Source organism: Echinops telfairi, unplaced genomic scaffold (assembly GCF_000313985.2).
Source record: "Echinops telfairi isolate 266 unplaced genomic scaffold, ASM31398v2 ScPeMD7_7;HRSCAF=31, whole genome shotgun sequence".
NCBI lineage: Eukaryota > Metazoa > Chordata > Mammalia > Afrosoricida > Tenrecidae > Echinops > Echinops telfairi.
In genome coordinates this window covers 17,752,511-17,771,588 of record NW_022103904.1, presented here as the reverse complement: position 1 = coordinate 17,771,588, position 19,078 = coordinate 17,752,511, and the positions used below count along the sequence as shown (strand labels likewise).

Below are 19,078 nucleotides of genomic sequence, written 5' to 3'. Positions count from 1 at the left end.
AATATGTGTACTAAATAGTCTTCTGCCTCACAGGAACTCGATGACTTTAATATAATACTTATATATCTCAACTGTACAATTGTGGGTAGTATTAGTAGTACTAGCGGTGGGGGCTGGCCCCCCCACACCCCTTCCCAAATTTAATTTAATACTACACATGCCCCCGGACCATTATCAATCAAGTTACTGTCTCTATAGATATTCCTTTCCTGGATCTCATATACGGGAAATCATGAACATTTAAAAACATTTCTCCAATATGTGTACTAAATAGTCTTCTGCCTCACAGGAATTCTTAAAACAGGTTCAAATGAAGCTGTCCAGCCCTCATGGTTTATCAAAGCTTCACACACAAGTTTATATACACAGATAAAAAGCATTTTGTTAAAGTCTAGAAGAGAACTCTGGTATCTTAGGAGATCTAAAACAACTCCTCTGCTATAAAAGGACCTTATAAAAGTTGGTGTTGTTGTTCATGATTTTTCTTTTCATAAAGAGAAAATGTTCAGTTATAACAGTGATAAAGTGGGATGGATAATTTGTCCAGCATCAATCTATTAGATTTCAGGAAAATATTTGACTAGAAGGTCCCATTCCCACCTCACTGGCCTCTGAGCTTGCTTTCTGCTCTATGAAACTTTCGACGAAAAGAGCTCCTCCTCCCAGGTGTGAATATTTACAAAGTGAGGTCGTGTTTGTAAAGCACTTAGCAGACATGCCCACTGTAACTTACTGCCCACGTGTCTGTCCTGACTCATACCGATCCTATAAGACAGGGTAGAACTGACCCTGTGTATTTCCAAGTGGAAACTCTTTGTGGTAGTAGAAAACCCGTCTTTGTCCCACAAAATAGCTGGTGGTTTTGAACTACCGACCTTATGATTAGCAATCCAATACATAACCACTAAGCCCCTAGGGCCCATTGTCCTAGCCAATAAGTTCAAGTAATTGCACTTTAAAATTTTTGTGGTTTTGCTTATTGTATGCTGCTTGTTTGAAATCCTCCTCCCACACCCATTTCTCATGTTCAACTCCCTCTTCATGGCCCCTCCCACATACCACCTCATCCATGAAATATTCTTTCCCCCCCTCCCAGTTGGCATAATTCTCCCCATTTCCTAAAACCTCCCAGCCTTTTAGCAATATCCTAAAAGCATTTTATGTTCTGTGTCCTATTTTTGAGTTGCATATATTAATTCCTTTATTAGATTATGAACTCCTCGAAACTAGGACTTTGTATGACTTATTCTCCATGACCCCAGACCACAGGATGCTGCAACAAATAGCTTCTAAGAAAAGAAGAGTGAGTGGTGAATAATGTGCGTGAGTTTGAATTGCTGTAACTGCAATTGAAGCAGACACAGACTTGTGTTTCCCTCATAGCTGACAATGGTGGCTCGGGCTCCAGATGGAAGTCTTACTTTTCTGATCTGTATGGGAGTCAGCAAAGAGAATAACTTCATTCTCATGCACACTGCTGGAATTCAGGAACACAGACACAATCTCACAACCAATTTCCAGGTAATAGGGTCCAAGTTCCACTTCAGTCCCGTAACTCTCATTATACAAGACTGCCTTGAGCGTCCAAACACCTTCTGGAAAAAAGAGAAAAATGGCCATTTAGTAAAAATGTTAAAGAAGACACGACACTTGACATGTGACTACAGTAGGTGTAAGAAGGGCTATATGGGATACTCATATGGGAACTGATGTTTTTTAAATAGATCCTGTATTGTTAAAGGCATTTATTTTTCAAATCTTTTATAGTCTCATGATCAGCTTTATGAGCATCCAGCCTGCACATTTGCCCAGGGTCCCACACTCAGAGAGGGTCACATTTGGTTTAATATCTTGATATCACCACTCTGAGATTGTCATTCACTTTCAAAAGGGCTGCTGCATTTTCGTTTTTTGCTTAATCTGTATGGTAGGAAATCTTCACAAGGATGAAAATAAATGTTGGCCCTCCTATATCTAGGCAAAAAGATGACTAAAATAGACAACTAAATGTAATAAGAACAGTTATGGTAGATTACAGATGTGACTCCAAATTCTCCCTGCTTCTGTACCCTTATGACGATAAGGTGACTTGACAGGTTATCAAGTTAGTCTATTTCCGCACTTGTAGTCCCTGGATTTTTGCCATGAGAAGAAGCGGAGGCTATCCTTCTAAAGAGTGAGAATCACATGACCGCGTCACCCTCACCACCCATACGAATAGCCAGCAGAGACCCTTCGCTGGCAAGCAGCTGACCCAGGTATATAAATAATTAAGTCAATCTGAGACCAGCACAGACCAGAAGAGCCCCTAGCAGAACTGTAAGCTAAATAAACGTTTATGCATTAAGCCAGTAAATTTTGAGGTTGGTTTGTTATGCAGCAAAATTGATATAATTCCACTGCATTGAAGAAATCTTTTGCTATTCTATAACCTTAATCTGTTAAAACAATATTTTAAAATTGTACATTTGACTAGGTCATTCCTTAACTTTAAAACACCACAGGATTCCTGAAGTATCACAGGATGAAATCCTGACCCAAGCCTTTTCCCCTTAGCTGATCTGTTCCCACTCAACCCTTCTTGCATGTGCCATCTCCATCTCTCAGTCCTCTATCCTCGATAACAATACCACGTCTTTGCAAATCTTTCCTCTTGTCTCTACACGGCCAATTCTTACCTACCCAGAACCTCTTTCAATGATCTAGGCAGAATTGGTGGCTGTATTTAGCTTTTGGCCCGTAAAACTCAGGTTGTGTTTCTCTTTTGGGGAATAACACACTGTGTGTCTTCCTTTTCATGAGACACCAGTACAGATTACATAATAGACAGATGATGAATGATTCTCAAATGAACAATAGAATTTTGCACACTGAAAAATTGAAGCTCATAGGGATTAAAAAATTCATTTGGGGTAATTAAGAAAACTTTTCGCATTTTGCTTTCTGCATCCAAATTATATTGAATAAAGACATGGGATTAGAGACAATTGCAAACAGTAGTAAAATAAGAAATAGAAATGAGAAAATTAGTTTTAACAGTAAAAGCCTATTTATGTGGAAGAGTAACATGTAGTGATGCAGGAAGATTTAGGAGTGCTGTGATGAGCGCAGACCATATTAAGCATAGTCAAGAAACTTACAGAAACTTGGCAGCAACAGCTTAAATGCTGAGACCTCGCGTACAGAGACTGACTTCTCTGTCTCATAACACCCCTCGTGTCTGTGTCTGAACAAATTTGCACTTGAATTTCAAAAAGCGGAAGGTGAAATGGATGCTCAAGCAGAGCTCCACATCACTCTGACCAGGATTTAATCACGAGCTGTATGCTGTGCAAACGCATGTGCAAACGTGCTTGACACGATGGATGAATGTATGGATTGTGATCAGAGCTGTAAGAGCCCCCAAGAAATTGATTTAAATAAACAAATACTTTTCTCCTACTTTAATCTAAACGGAAGATTTCTCCAAACTCAAACTCGCCGCTTTCCAGTCAATTCCAACTCCGAGTGAGCCTGTTGGACAGAACAGGGCTGCCCCTGGGGAGTTTCTGAGACGGTAACTTTGGGGGGAGTAGAAAGCCTCATCTTTCTCCGGTGGAGTGGCTGACAGCGTTGTGTTTAGCAGCTCAACACATAATGTACTCTGCCACCAAATATTAAATAAGGTGGTTTATTGTGATAATTTGGACGCAGATGCATTTGGTATTGGGACTCTGCCTCCTGGCATGTGATAAATTCTTATACATCTTTATTTCACAAGCTACCTTTAGACTTACTCCCTATTGGGAAGATGTTACACCAATTCCTTATATCATTCTTAAAGCAGCAAAGAAATCAGTTTACAAATATTAAAGTTAGAGATGCCTTAAATTAATAGAGTACATTCTAATGTAAACATGGAGATATAGTCAGCATTCCACTGAAGCTTTTGGAACTAATTGCAAAGCCACAAGGCAAACAGCAGTTAAAAATATAAACTTCCTCCTTTGTTCATTTGATAAAACATGGTACCGTTAGCAAGAGGGGAATCCGTGAATGTAAAATATGTATTTCCCCCACAAGAGGATTTTTGAGAGGGAGGGGATGAATTTGAAGTTGAAGAATCATACAGACAAGTTATATAAATTATATTTGAGAAGTACCTGCTTCTGTGGCACTAGAAGATAAAAGAGTGCATTGCAGAGGAAAATCCAACTACCTACCTGTATTAGCTAAAGATATTAACTAAAGATATGAAGATAGTCAACACTGAAATATACACTGGTAATGTTTCTAGACTTTAAGAATAAATACTTTTTTTTGACAATCATACAAAAGTACCAAGTCACCTTTAAAGGGAATAAAAAAGAGGTCAGCCTGAGAATCACTACACTTATAAGAACGTATATGAGGGAGTTTGAAATATTTGTGGAAAAAGAATTAAAATAGAATTTCCCCACAAACATTTTAAGCCCCCTCATATATAACTCTCTAGAGGGCTGGTTAAAACACAAGCTGCTGGGCTCCATGCCCAGCGTTTCTACATCAGGTGGGGTCTGAGAATTAGCTTTTCAAATGAATCACAGATGATGTTGGTGCTGTTGGTCCAAACATGCTGTTTTAGGATCCCTGATAAGGATCCCTGGTGGAACTGTGGGTGGGTGAGTTGTTCAAACCCACCAGCTTCTCCCTGGGAAAAAGATACGTCAGGCTGCACCCTGAAAGATTTACAGGGTCAGAACCCTATGGAGCCATTCTACTCTGACCAAGAGTCACACTTGACGGCAGTGGGTTTTAAATGTGTGAATGCTTAGGCACTTGGCTGCTAAGCCAAGGGTTGGCCATTGAAACCCACCAGCTGCGTTCCAGGAGAAAGCAGTGGTAGTTTGCCTCCGTCCAGTTTGCAGCCTCGGAAACCCTGTGAGGCAGTTCCACTCTGTCCTACAAGGCTCCGTGAGTCAGAATGTGCTTGGCAGTGGAGGGCCGCTTATGTGTGTGAGTAGAGTGGGAAAAGTCCACAAAGGGGGAGGAATGTGACCAAGGCCTTAAGAATCAGTAAATTGTCATCCAAATATAACAGTTTTGACATGCAGGAACTCAGGAGATATGATTTTCATGTGTCTTCCTAAAAAAAAAATCTACTTGAGAATAAATTTCAGCATATCAGATGGGAAAACTATGACAAAGAACTTCAGGTGAGGACGGAATATATTTCAGTTTAGAAAAAGAACTAAAACTAATATAGGAAAACACGTCACAGAAAAAAAATGTGAATATTATATATCCTGACAATGTAAAATTCATAAAAAATAACATGTTGGGAGAAAAGGAGATAAAAAGGTGGGAAGTAGCGAGATAATGCAGATTACCTCCTATGTAACTGCTAGACATCAAATGATAACACGTGGGGTTTGGGAGACACTAAGGTCAATTGGCCTAACATCGTTCGCGAAGACAATGTTCTCTATCTGACTTTTGGTGAGTAGCAATGGGGGTCTTAGAAGTGGATTAGCAGCCATCAAAAGTGGAACTATTGTTCTCTCCCCATCCAAAGCAAAGAAAAGTGAAGGAAACTGAAGATACATGTAGACAATTAATTCAATGGATTAATGGACCACCACCCAAATATCAGCCTCCACTACCCTGAAACCAGAAACAATTAATGTGGCACCCAGCCACCACTACCAACTGCTCTGAAAGGTCCTTGGTAGTGTGAAAGAAAAATGTGGCACAAAACTCAAAATCATAAAAAAGACCCAACACACTTGTCAAATAAAAATGGGTGGAGCCCCTAAGCATATGGCTGTCAGTCCCCATTCAGGTATGGAAATGAATTCACCTCGATGTTTAGATAAATTATGGACAGGTCTATAAAGGGGGGAAGCAAACACAGTTTTGAATAACAACCATTTGATAGCAGAGGGTAGTGTTTGCCCAGGGATAAAGTTCGGATGATGGGAAGGTTTAGCAAAGAAGGGAGAATGGAAAGGAGAAGCACAGGAAAGAAGTGGGACGAGGCATAGCACATAGTAAGAATTACAATCAATGACAGGAAACAAGATGTGTATAGACTATTGAATGGAAACCGATTTCTTCTATGACCCTCATCCAATTCACAATAATTAAAAAAATAGTATTATGCAAACTTAAAAGAACAATGAACAAGCATATTTAGAGTTCCCTGGTGGTACAAGTGTGGCTACTAACTGAAAAATTGGATGTTCAAGACCACTCAGAAATGTCTTGGAGGAGAGGCCTGGTCTAAATCCAATAAAAAAGGACACCATTGCAAAGCCTGGAGCCCAGTGTTACCCTGACACAAGGGCTGGCCATGAAATCAGAATGGACTCCATGAAAACTGATCGAGACGCACACTTCAGCACACAACGGGGAATACGAAAGCCAATAATTCAATTACTAAAATGGGGTACTAAAGACGAGGAAGGGAATAGACTAACTTCATTCTTGTTTGGAGAGAGTGATGAATCATAAAGAACCTTTACTAGAGTCCTACATAAAATGGATGAGCAAATCAAGACTGCGGTTCTTGCAGTTATTAGAACACCAGCCCAGACAAACCTGCACAAGGAAAACAGAGTTACTCAATAAAAGATGCCTTAACATTTACAAAGATCACATAATTGAAAAATATGACAGAACTTGGGCCAAGCATCTGTCATTTTCAGTAAATAGAAATGGACTAAACATCTATTTAAAGCAGTGTTTTCTAAAGAGAACGATAACATTCTTGGGGGTGCTGGCATGATCAAAAAGCAGATACCTATACTTTATCTTTGATCAGGGGCTATCATGTAAAAGTCTTTAAATGCCAGGGAGGCAATAGTGATCTTCTTTTTATTTCCCTTTTCTGAAAAAAAGGGCAGTAGGCCAAGTAGTTTGGGGACCTATGATTTAAAATAAAGATGATCAGATGGATCACAAAGCAAAGTGTAAGACAACTGCCTAAAACCGTGTCACTAGTTGAAAAATGAGTGACTGAAATCAGCAAGGTTCCTAATTTCTGAGAAAGCATATGCAAATGACATAAATCCAATATAAAAACTGGAAGTAATAATAAATACAAGATTATTTACTGTAATATTATTTGTAATATTGGCAGATTAGAAACTGTTTGATTTAATGGTATATTATACAACATGGTATCAGGAGGAACCAGTTCCTAGAGAGGGTCTCATACTTTGTAAAGTAGAGGATCCATGGGAAAAACACAAAGAAGAAGACTCTTAACACATAACAGCTTCAACAGAACTGAAACGCAACCAAAATTGTGATGCTGGTGCAGGTCCCCGGCAGCGTTTCCTTCTGTTGCACAAGGTCACTGTGAGTTGGAACCTACCAGATGTCATCCAAGACATAACAACAAGGAAACATACAAAGAACAGCGGTGCTCTTTTAGCATCCATGTGGGACTATCTATAAATATGGATACGTAATTGAGCAGAACACTGTATTCCACGCTATCATTTGTGTCAAAGAAGGAAACGTATGTTCATATTTGCTTAAATGGATGAAGGATGGAAGAAATAAAGCAATCGTTGCTTCTGGGCAAGGGACCTGGAAAGTTCGTGGGAGGAAGATCTTTGAGTGTACATCTTTCTACATTAGGAAGGGCTGAGCCCTTTTCAGACATTCATTTAAAAAGGAAAAAGAAAGAAGTTAACTCCTGCTTGCAATCAAATCCTGTCCACTCGTTCTGTCTCCGTCCTCCTGAGGGATTTGGTGTTGTGTAAGCACGAGGCTCTGAAGAGCAGCACTTTGCCAGAAAGATGTTTTTGTTTCTGTGTTTCCTCCTCCCTTTGGTCTAAAGGCAAAAGGTAGAACATTTTAGCTACAGATGGATAGATAGATGGTGGGTCGGGGGTGGGTGGATGGATGGATGCATGGAAGGAAAGATAGCTCATTTAAATATTTGTTTTTGTGTTTACTTACTTGCAGGGCAAATCAAGGAAGTTCCAACAGTAATTTTGCTTCAGAAATTTTATCTTTATAAGAAGTAACTCCATTACTAAGTAATGGCTTAGCCTCTCCGTTTCCTCCTCTTCCTCCCCAAAATGGACACGAACAGACCTACGTCTTACTCACAATACAAGAATTACATGACATAAAGTGTACACAGAACAGACCACCACACAGAACACACAAGTGCTCGCTGTATGTTCCTGAGCTACTGTTGTTACAGCAAGAATGTTAAGAGGAGTCTAGAAAAAGGATTTCCTTTTTGTCTCAATAGTTTGCCTCTTCCTTCCCAAGCACTGCTTGCTTATCCATCCCAGCTCTGGTGTTTCCTTCCACGTTACTGATAATGAAGGTGTGTGCCATACCTTCCCTGTACTGGTGACAGGCTGTGGCTGAGATTTCTCCGGACACATTTTGGATCCTCATTTGGACTCCTGAATCGTCCCCAAAATCTATCCCCAGGAAAACAGACCCTTCCGAAGCCATTTGAACTCGCAATCCCAGAACTGGAGTTGTCCAGGTGTCTGTTGCTGGGAAACACTGGGTGACAGGAGTCACCACAACAGTGGGACCTCCAGTAGGGATGGCCTCAGTAGGGTGTGTAGTGAGAAAGTAAGCGTTCCTAAACCCAGGCTGGGTCGCTGAGAGGCCTGGAGCGTGGTAAGCACATGGAGGACTTTCTCCGGTGCTGTGGAAGAAAGAGAAAAGACGTCAGACAATCACAAGATCACCAGCAGAATCAAACCACATCCTCCCCACTCCCTACCCCATGAGATCAGCAGGAGGAAGGAAACTTATCAGGAGACAGCTGGGAGTGGGGTGGGGCGTGAAGTCTGTGTGATCTTTTTCAAATTATTTTCACGAATGATTCTCTATACAACCTCAGGGTGGGCGGCAGCACCTGGGTGCATGTTATATCCACAGATTCTCAAGGCCCATCCAGTTGGGCCGGAGCCCTGGGCGCACAGTGATTATGCATTGAGCTAACTGCCAAGTCAGCAGTTTGGAAACACCGGCCTCTCTGAAGGAGAAAGACTGTCCTTTCTACTCCCATCAAGAGTCACAATTTTGTAAACTCACAGCTGGCGGTTCTGCCCTGCCCTACAGGAACCTACGAGTTGACATCAACTTGACAATGCATTTGGGTTTTGGTTGATCCAGACCTGCTCACTCACCGAGCCCCCAGGAGAGAGGGAGATAAGTGAAAATGTTAAAATCCTTCTTCTAGCTACACCAGTGAATGGATGATGTGAAAGCTTGGATCTCCCCAAAGTCACTACCTCATGTATTTTGATAAAATGTTCTGCATGAAGGAGTACGTGCCATCTTTTGTATGTATAATTCTCGATGCGGTGAATAAGTAGTCCAGGCTGACATGATCATCATTGACCCTGAGAAAGCTATTTCAGGATGATCTATAAGGTGCTAGTACAGTTAACTCTTGACATGAATAAAACTAGCATAAACTAGGATAAAAAGCAGAGAAAGACTCTCATGACAACGAAAAGGGTTTCAGTATGTCATGAGTCATTCACCTGCTCCCTCTTCTCAAAATGTGTTGTACCGGCCACACTAAAAATAGGATCACACACGTCTTCAGTCTGGATAGCTGCTTAATTTGAAGCAAAAAGAAACTAGAAAAGCCAATAGCTCACACGGCCAAAGTCTTGTACATTGAGGCTACCACCATCATCTGAATTACACCAGGGCTTCTGAATTACAAGCAAGAAGGATTAATGGCCTTTATTCTGCCTCTACCTTACCTTCTGAGGAAGGCAAGGAAGTATGAAGTTGGCCACAGGAGCAAGGCTGGGTGCTTGGTGCTGTCCTGAACAGGTCCCACTGCCTCAATGCAGGCCCCAGCCTTAACAGTGGTCAGTTGCAGACAGGCCCCAGGAGCGAGTTTCTTGACCACATTCTCTGTAGGGCACAATAGTTTGATGATGCAACCAGAATTCTCCATTTTCAAGCTGTAGAGTACCACTGCGGAATAGTTGCACTGAAATAGAAAAAGAAGTTAATAACAGCTGAGAGCTTGTCCCGCGGCCTACTTTCTTGCATAAGTACTTGGTGTCAAAAAGCAAACTCACAGGGGATCTGCATGAGGCTGCAGTCTCAGGAACATTCTGTAAATTATGCAAAATCCCCCCCTTCCTCATTCAGTGAGATGCCATGGGGAATAAGGTAACTTTTAGGTGCCTGCTACTCTCAAGAGAGGGCCACAGTGCAGCCAGCTGGAACCAAGGTGGGTGGCTTATCAGGACCTTCTGGAATCATTATGATGAGAAGTTCATGCTGTTCCGTTGGCTGCCATGGGAATTTGCTGTGTTGTCTGGCCAGCTAGACGGCAAAGTTAACAGTCTAGGGATGGCGCTTTTGAAGACGTTTCACATGTGTGTTCCTTTATTGCAGGCACGCATGCCAGTTATATTCTTGTCTGCCTGAGCAGCGCCAGAGGATAGGAAAACACCCTCTTGTTCCCTACAAGATTCCAAGGGCTGTTTGCCCACAGATGATTCTCTCAAAAACTCAGAAGCCGCTTCCTGTTGAGATTGAATTGCACAATCCAGATACCAACCTTGAGCAGAGTAAAGAACGTAACATCTGCTTCCCCGGTTGTACAGTTTGGTGCGTCCGTAGGGCTGGGACTCTCGGGATTCCATATACCTCCAATGGCAAAAGAACGTGAAGGGGAGGTTCTAAACACAAACGAAAATAGAAAAGAGAAGAAAACCACGTATTTATATCAAGAATTTGGTGCATTAGATTATTAATCATGGAGTCCCTCCAAACTAAACCAAATTCACTGCCGTTGAGCAAGTGTGACTCACAGCGACCCTATAGAACAGGGTAGAATGGCCTCGTGGGTTCCCAAGACTGTAAATCTTAAGGGGAGTAGAAAGCCTCATCTTTCTCCCACAGAGCGACTGGTGGTTTCAAACGGCTGACCTTGCGGTTAGTAGTCCAATACATAACCCACTATGCCACCAGGGGTCCACCGCCAAGTGTGTTAATAATTTGCACCGTGAAATCCCTAAATGGTGCAAGTTATTAGCATATTTGAATGATAACCAAAAGGTTGAAGGTCTGAGTCCACCCAGAATTGCCTTGGAAGAAAGGCTTGGTGATCTACTCTGAAAAAACCGACCACCACATGAACCAGAGACAGCGGTTGAACTATAATCACAGACCTAAAAAGATGCGACCGAGGAGCTCACTCCCTACCCGAGTCTTACTCTGCTCAACCTTAAGAGCTTCTTTTGTTCTTAGGAAAGAAGGTCATTCCTTTCTACCCAGAGAGCCTGGCCAAAAGGTTTTTTTTGCGACAACCTTAATTGGTACCAATGAGGATCAAGCAATGAGGATCAGCAAGTGAACCAGAAGCAGAAGATATAAAACAGAGGCACGTTAGCATAAGACAGAAGTCCCAGACCTGTTCTTACATACTTTTTCTCCTAGATTTACTTATAGGCCATAGATGAGAAATTGGTGGTATATTGTTTTTGTTATTGTTAGCTGCCATAAAGACAGTCCCTGAAAAAAAAAAAAAAGACAGTCCCTAATTCATGGGGACTCTATGCACAATAGAATAAAATGCTGCCAGATACTACATCATCTCCATGGTGCCTTGCAGACAGGGCCACTATGATCGAAGAAGTTGTTTGTTTATTTGTTTTCATTTGTGGAGGGGCAGGTTTGTGCTGACTTTTGGAAGTAAATCACCAGGTCTTTCTACTTAGCCCCAAAGCTCTGCTGAAACCTGCTCAGCATTACAGCAACGTGAAAGCCACTGTCCATGTACATGAAGTTCACTGGCCAGAAGTCGTACACAGATCTCCTACATGGAAGGCAAGAATGCTACAATTCAACCACCACTACCCCTCAATAGAAGATTTATCCTTAATTAAAGTGTATTGATTAAAATTAAATTCTTAAGTCAATTCTCAAAAATAAAGTTTGAAATTCTTCATCAACTTACTTTTTGTTGGGAAAAATTGTTCAGATGCAGCTGCAAAGAATGAGTTCTCCCAATAGTCCAGTAAGACCCTCACATTGAGATGACCCGCCTAGAAGTGCATGCTGTGCAGAAGACAGACAATATCCCGAGCCATAAAGATAGATTGCTCCTCTAAAAGGAAGACATACCATTCGCAAAATAGATTTGTTAAATGGCAAAACATAGCCTGGGGGGCCATATGACTCATGGACTAAGTTACAAACCAGTTGGCAGGATGCATTCTCCCCAGTATGGGCAGAAGCAAAAGCACAGAGATTGATCTAGGCAAGGTGACAGTCAGATATAATGGAGTATGGGTTTCCCATGCAAAATATCTCCCATTGATTTTTTTAACGGTATATAAAGCTCTGATTAGTGGCTAAATTGGTGATTTTGACCCTGTCGTAAGTTGGACCTGGGACTTACAGTGAACACTTGGTGCTGTTGGCTCCATATACTGCCTTGCTTCATGTTCTGTTAAGGACGCCCCCACCCAATCTGCTCTCAGGAATGTAACAGCAGTAGTTTGAGATATGGAGGTGAGATGATGCCTTAAAACAGAAAAGGCATTTTCTTCTTTCTACTCTGATTGCCATGCTAAAACAAAACATACACTTGACCTCATAACTTTGCTGCTTAAAACCCTCTAAAAACTACCTAGTGTCAAGAGACCAAGTCAAATGCCTTCGCATGGCTGCAGGGGTCCATCCATCGTGTAGGTTTTCCTGCTACTTCCTTCCCTCTGTTTCCTCTTGACAACTGGGATAGCAGACTGCTCCGTGCTGTCTTGCCCTGTGAGAAAGCTATCCTATTCCCACACCACTAAGATCAGGTCTGACCACCAGGCAGATGACATCCGTGCCACTTCTTAGCAGGACCTTTCTTTAAGAGCCACAAGAAACGTTGCCATTACTTTTTCTCTTACCCAACCATGTTCCACTCTCATTGTTCAGCCAGTATCTCAGAATGAAGGTGCTATTAAGTTGTAGACCAAGTTCAGGGCCATAAATAATCAAACCCAACCCAATGCCACCAGGCTGATTTCAACTCACAGTGACTCTGTAAGACAGAGAACTGCCCTTGTGGGTTTCCAGGACTGTTCATCTTTATAGGGGCAGGCTTGTCTTTCTCCCATGGAGTTCGAACTGCTGACCTTGTGGTTAGCAGCCCAACGGAACTGACATGAAAATAAATCTTTACTATTATAAAACACTAAAATGAAATGGTTTGTTAACTCTTGTTAGCCAGCAAAGATAGCTAAGATACCTAGTTATCAAGAATTATCTACTGTTCCCAAAGCATGTTCTTATTATTTTTCTCACATGTCTGACTTTTTTAAATTCTTTTTCTTTTTGGAATGATATCATTCCCATCCTTTACCTAAAAATGTCCTACATACACTCTTCACTAATTGACATGGTTAAGTATCAAAGCACAGTTGTGATGTGAAAATCAGGGAGGATGATCACATCAGAGCACAAAATTGAGGTTGAGTACATCATTACATAACTGCCAAATTATATCATTACATAACTGGCAAACAATTGACCCTGCCAAAATGAAATATACCTTATTTATCACAGTCACATTACTTTTGTTTCATACCTCATACACTACCAAGTGTACATTGCTAATATTCAAAATAGTTAAATAGTAGACTTTTTACTATGGTCATAAATGCAAAATGTCAAACAACAAGGTCAGTGATAAATGAGGAGCAAGTGTACCTAACTTCCATAGCCCGAGTCTAATTCTACCTTGACTCCTTAGCCATAATTACCTACCCCCTCATGGATTTCCATGAAGGGTCTTGTATACTGTTGTTGTCTGATTTACCGACTGTGGTATAATTGTCTCCATAACTGGACTTTACGTTCCCTGAGATGAGGAAGTCTATACATTAGTCTTAGTAACCCAAAGATCACTATCAACCATAAAGTAGGCTTCAAGAAATGTATTTTTTTTTTTTAGGGAAAGGATAGCAACAGGTATAAATACATAGATTGAGAGTCAAGACCAAGTGTATTGGAGGTTAATTAGAGAGAACAATGATCAAATTAGTTACTCTTTGCAATATTCATGGACCATCATCATTAACTACAATTTAAATAGGACATAGACAAATTGCTTATATCAATAAAAATAGTGAAACAAAAATAATAATGAGGAAGAGTGGAAAGCATTTATATTTACCCAACCTTTTTTGTTCCTTAAGAAATAAGACATTACTTCTTTATATGCTGAAATATTTAATTTTAGTTATAATGAGTAAAGCTATAGATTTTAGAAATAGCTTAACATTATAAGATGCAAAGTGAGGTCAAATAATTTTATAATTTTGGTGACATATTTAAATGTTTTATTATTTAATGCTTTTGTCTTAAAATATACAAGCTACAGATTCAGGAAATTTCTAACTATAGTATCTGCTGGTTTAGGGGTAGAGTTTTCACCTAGGACAGCGGTTCTCAACCTGTGGGTCTTGACCCCTTTGGGGGTCGAACGACCCTTTCACAGGGGTCGCCTAAGACCATCAGAAAACACATATTTCCAATGGTCTTAGGAACTGGGACACCGCTCCTCTATCCGCCTCCAAGTGGGTCTGCCCACATGCAGATACGTCCATATATGAGTATCTGGTATGAAGACTGTTACCCATGCTACACCATGCTTCAAGACAAAATTTCATTTATTTGTAATTAGAAATAAATACTTCACAATATATAATTATGTATTATTTTGTGATTAATCACTATGCTTTAATTATGTTCAATTTGTAACAATGAACATACATTCTGCATATCAGATATTTACTTTATGATTCATAACAATAGCAAAATTAGTTATGAAGTAGCAAAGAAAATAATTTTATAGTTGGGGGGTCACCACAATATGAGGAACTGTATTAAAGGGTCACAGCATTAGGAAGGTTGAGAACCACTGACCTAGGATATCTGGGTTCCTTGCCCCTTAAGAGCAGCCACTACCTATCTGTGAATGGAGACTTGTGTGTTATTATGGTGCTGAACGGGTTTCAGTAGAACTTCCAGACAAAGATGAATTACCTGGGGCATAAAAGGAGGGTGGGGGAAATGGGAAGTCAACACCAGTGGGCACAAGAAAGAAGAAAATGTTCCAAAGTTTATTGTGCTGAGGATTGCACGGCCCTTCTTAATATGATTGAACTATTGAATTGTATGATACGTTAATTGTAGCTCATTGAAATTAATTAAAAATTTTTTTAAAGCAAAGAGAAAAACCTAGCAATCTACTTCCAACAGTCAGTCACTAAAAACACCATGAATTACCAAAAAAATACAATTCTTTTCCCAACATGGTTTAACACTCTTTAAATTCTCCCATACCATGGAGAAGCCTTCTCTAAATCACAGTAGGTCCACATAGGGACAAGCCTTCTTGGTAAACCCAATTTACGTGTTCAGAAAGTTAGGATCTGTCATCATTTGTTGACATACCTGTCATCATGGTTATCTGAGTCAGGAAATGCTTGTGTTTCCCAAGTAACAAAATCTAATGTTGTTTTACTAAATGATTTCCAAATGTTCTATAAGGAGAGTTGCTTATAAAAACCTAGTACACTTGGTAAAGTAATATTACGCCACTCGAGTAGTGGATCCTGCACTCTGCTCAGTGCCACGCATTATTCTTGGCATTAAAAAGCAACAGGGAACAATAAATAATCCTGCTATTCTCAAAAAGATCACATTCTGTTTAAAGTCAGAAAGCAAGCAAGTAGATATTAAATCCATCTGTGAGTGGTAGCATAGTGCTGTGAAGAAGAATAAATAGGTTAAAAACTCCAAGGTTGGGGGTAGGTGCCATTTACACCCAGGGACAAGGGAAGCTCTCCCTACACAGACCTCCCTGTGTCTACATGACACAGAACTAAAGGAAGAGGAATGCCGAGGCATGGACAAGACAGAGCCCTGGGGGGTCAGGCAGTATTGACTTGATTTCTAAGTAGAGACGGTTCTAAGAGTTAATGGCACAATGTGCCAATGTTGTTAGGTGCCACCAAGTAGCATAGAAACCTTACGTTTGAGGAGGATTCCAAAAGTTGGTGGGAAAATGATGCTAAACGATAATGAAATGCGTCCATGAATGCTTTCAAGCCCCATCATACAAAAGAGTACCATGCTGCCCAGTGCTGTGCCTCCTCACAATCATTCCCCATTTATCAGGATAATGTTTATTGGTTCAATTGTGAGAGCCCTTTTGTTTGCTTTTTGTTTTATGTTAAGGTGTAATCCATGTTGAACACTGCGGTCTTTGATCTTCATCAGTACATGTTTATAGTCATCTTTGCTTTTAGCAACCCAAACTGTGTCATATCATAGTTGTTGAGTCTTACTTTAATCCAATAAAATGTTCTTCATACTAGCCCAGTTTCTTAGATTATTTCCTCAGCAAATAGATTGAATAAGTGTGAAGTGTGTAACTCTGACACACACACTTTTAAAAAAAACCCCACAGTATCCCTTGTTGTGTCCAATCAACTGCCCCTTGGTCCATGTACAGGTTTATATGAGCACAATTAAGTGTGTGAAATCCCATTCTTTGCAATGTTATTTATAATTCAGTATGATCCACAGGTGGAATGACTTTTCACAGCCAATAAAACACAGATAAACATCATTCTGGCAATCCAAAACAAACCAACCAAATTCACTGCCAGCAAGTCGATGTGGACTCAGAGCGAGCCTATAGGACGGGGTAGAAGTGCCCATGAGTCTTGAAGACTGTACCTCATTACTAGAGGAGAAAGCCCAGTCTTTCTCCTGCTCTGGGGTGGTTTCAAACTGTCAAACTTGTAGTTAGAAGCCCAACATGCAGCTCCTATACCACCTAGTAATATAGGTGTGCAAAATAGCATCATCAAACACTTCTAATCCAATAGGTAGGAGCCCTGGTGGCCTCGTGGGTTGCATACTGGGTTGCTAACCAGAGTCAGCAATTCAAAGCCACCAGTGGCTCCACAGGAGAAAGAGGCGACTTTCTACTCCTGTAATGAAACCCACAGGGGAAGTTCTACCCTGTCCAAGAGGTGAGTAGGATTGGAACTGACGTGGTCGCAGTGAGGGTTGAATCAACTCTACAAAAGGCAAAGTTCTGGGTAGACATGTGTTTGATACATTGGGATATATTTGATGGGTGGCTCTGCAAAGCCATCTCGGCATTGTTCCCTGGTCCTGCTTGCTGCAGACACCTCTGTCCTCTGCAGCAAGCCTCCTTTCTCGCCAGAGACCCACACTCGTGCTTTCTTTGTAACCCGCTGCATGGCATGCCCGGCTTGCCCCCCCCCCCACCGCCTCCCCCATGTCAGACGTGGCCATGGACACCAGCTCCAAGATCCCCGCCAAGGACGTAAAGGAGAAGAAAGTTGTGGAGGAGGCGGAGAATGGAGGCGGAGCAGGAGAATTAGCTCCTGCTAATGTGGAAAATGGGAAACTCAAGTCTAACAATCAGGTAGACGAAAAAGAGAAAGAAAGTGGGGGGAGGAGAGAAGGAAGGTGATGTCGAGGAAGACGGTGGAGATGAAGCTGAGGAAGCTGAGGCAGCACCAGGCAACGGGGCAGCTAAAGAGGAAGAGGATGACGATGTTGGCACTAAGACGCAGAAGACCGAAGAGGAGGACTAAGCAGCAACAGAGGAAAAGCTAAACCTCCTGAAAAATAAATTAAAAATTGTAAAGGCCACCAGGACCTGTTCACCCTCCACTTCCCAACTCTGAACCCAAAGGAGGTCACGTTCCAGTACATAGTCCTGCCCGCCCATCTTGGGCGGCCCCACCGCAGGTGACATGAACCACAGTGTAAAATTGTATGTAACAAGGGAGGCAAAGAGATCCAAGCCTCACACGGCCTTGCTTTTTTTTTTTTTCTTAAAAGCACCTTTTAAAGGAAAATTTGTTTGGATTTTTTATTTATATTTTATATTTTGTACATATTGTTAGGCGTCAGCCGTTTTTTATTGATCTCCAAGGACCAAACCAGTCTTCAGAGGATTCTCTGTCCTGCTTCCGACTTTACTTGTGGTGGGACCTTATTCATTATAATTTCAAAGGAGAAAAAAAAAAACTTGTAAAAAAACCCCAAAAACATCAATCGCAAAGCGCAATTTTATTTTGAGCCTTCCGGTAAGTGTAGCTGATTTTTTTCCCCTTTGTTTTTGCTATGAAGTTGCTGTTTATTTATCTATTTACTTATGACCTGTTTGATGCATGTGTGAAACAATGTTGTCAAACAATAAACTGGAATTTTATTTTTCCGAGTTGTTCTAAAACTTAAAAAAAAGGTGGGGGTGGATATGCTTGCCCAACTAAGGAGATTGTCACTGGTTAGCTGCTTCTTAATATGCTGAAGAAAGTTTGGAGCCCTTTTACAAACCTGCAATTTCCAACACCAGATGCACTGTTGTTGTTGTTGCTCGGTGCCATCTAGTTGGTGCTGATGCATTGCGACCTCACTCAGAACAGAATGAAACAGTTCCCCATCCTTCGCCATCTTCACAGCTGTGATGCTGGAGCCTATTGCTACAGCCACTGCATCAATCCATCCTGTGGAGGGTTTTCCTCTTTTTCACTGTCCCTCCTCTTGACCAAGCAGGATATTCTTCTCCAGGGACTGGTCTCTCCTGACAGTGTGTCAGATGTAAAGTCTAACCATCCTTCACTCCAAGGAGCCTTCTGGCCATACTTCTTCCAAGAGAGCTTTGTTGGTTCTGTTGGTAGTCCATGGTGCTTTCAGTGCTCTTTGCCAGCACCATCATTCCAATTCTTCTTTGGTCTTCCTTAGTCATTGTCTGACTTTCACATGTAGATGAGACAATTGAAAATACCATGGCTTCAGTCAAGTGCATCTTAGTCCTCAAAATTACCTCCCTGCTTTTCAACACTCTTAAGGTCTTGTGCAGCAGATGATAGCTCTCAAGGAAACAACAGCAAAAAAGGGGCTTAAACCGGCCAAGGTGAAAACCGGCAGATGCTGGCTTACAAATTAAAATTATAGAGCACAATCACAATCCTGGTGAGCCTAGTACAACCACCCCACCTTCTCTGACTGCCTTCCTCCACAACCTACTATATCTCTGGACCCCCGTTCCAGA

The 19,078-nt window shown here is 41.2% G+C and overlaps 1 protein-coding gene and 1 pseudogene across 1 annotated transcript in view; one reads left to right on the top strand and one right to left on the bottom strand.

The window, feature by feature from the left end:
* The window catches only part of PKD1L1 (polycystin 1 like 1, transient receptor potential channel interacting), a 183,557-nt gene extending 170,671 nt beyond the window's left edge, over positions 1–12,886 (bottom strand). The window contains exons 1-6 of the mRNA XM_013006002.1: positions 12,879–12,886; positions 10,535–10,655; positions 9,720–9,955; positions 8,322–8,644; positions 1,389–1,595; positions 1,332–1,343 (exon numbers count right to left, since the gene is read on the bottom strand). Coding sequence (XP_012861456.1) covers positions 1,332–1,343; positions 1,389–1,595; positions 8,322–8,644; positions 9,720–9,955; positions 10,535–10,655; positions 12,879–12,886 — 907 coding nt within the window. The remainder of the gene's footprint in view (positions 1–1,331; positions 1,344–1,388; positions 1,596–8,321; positions 8,645–9,719; positions 9,956–10,534; positions 10,656–12,878) is intronic.
* A 4,404-nt stretch (positions 12,887–17,290) lies between these two features.
* LOC101638389 lies at positions 17,291–17,612 on the top strand (annotated as a pseudogene).
* The last annotated feature ends 1,466 nt before the right edge of the window (positions 17,613–19,078 follow it).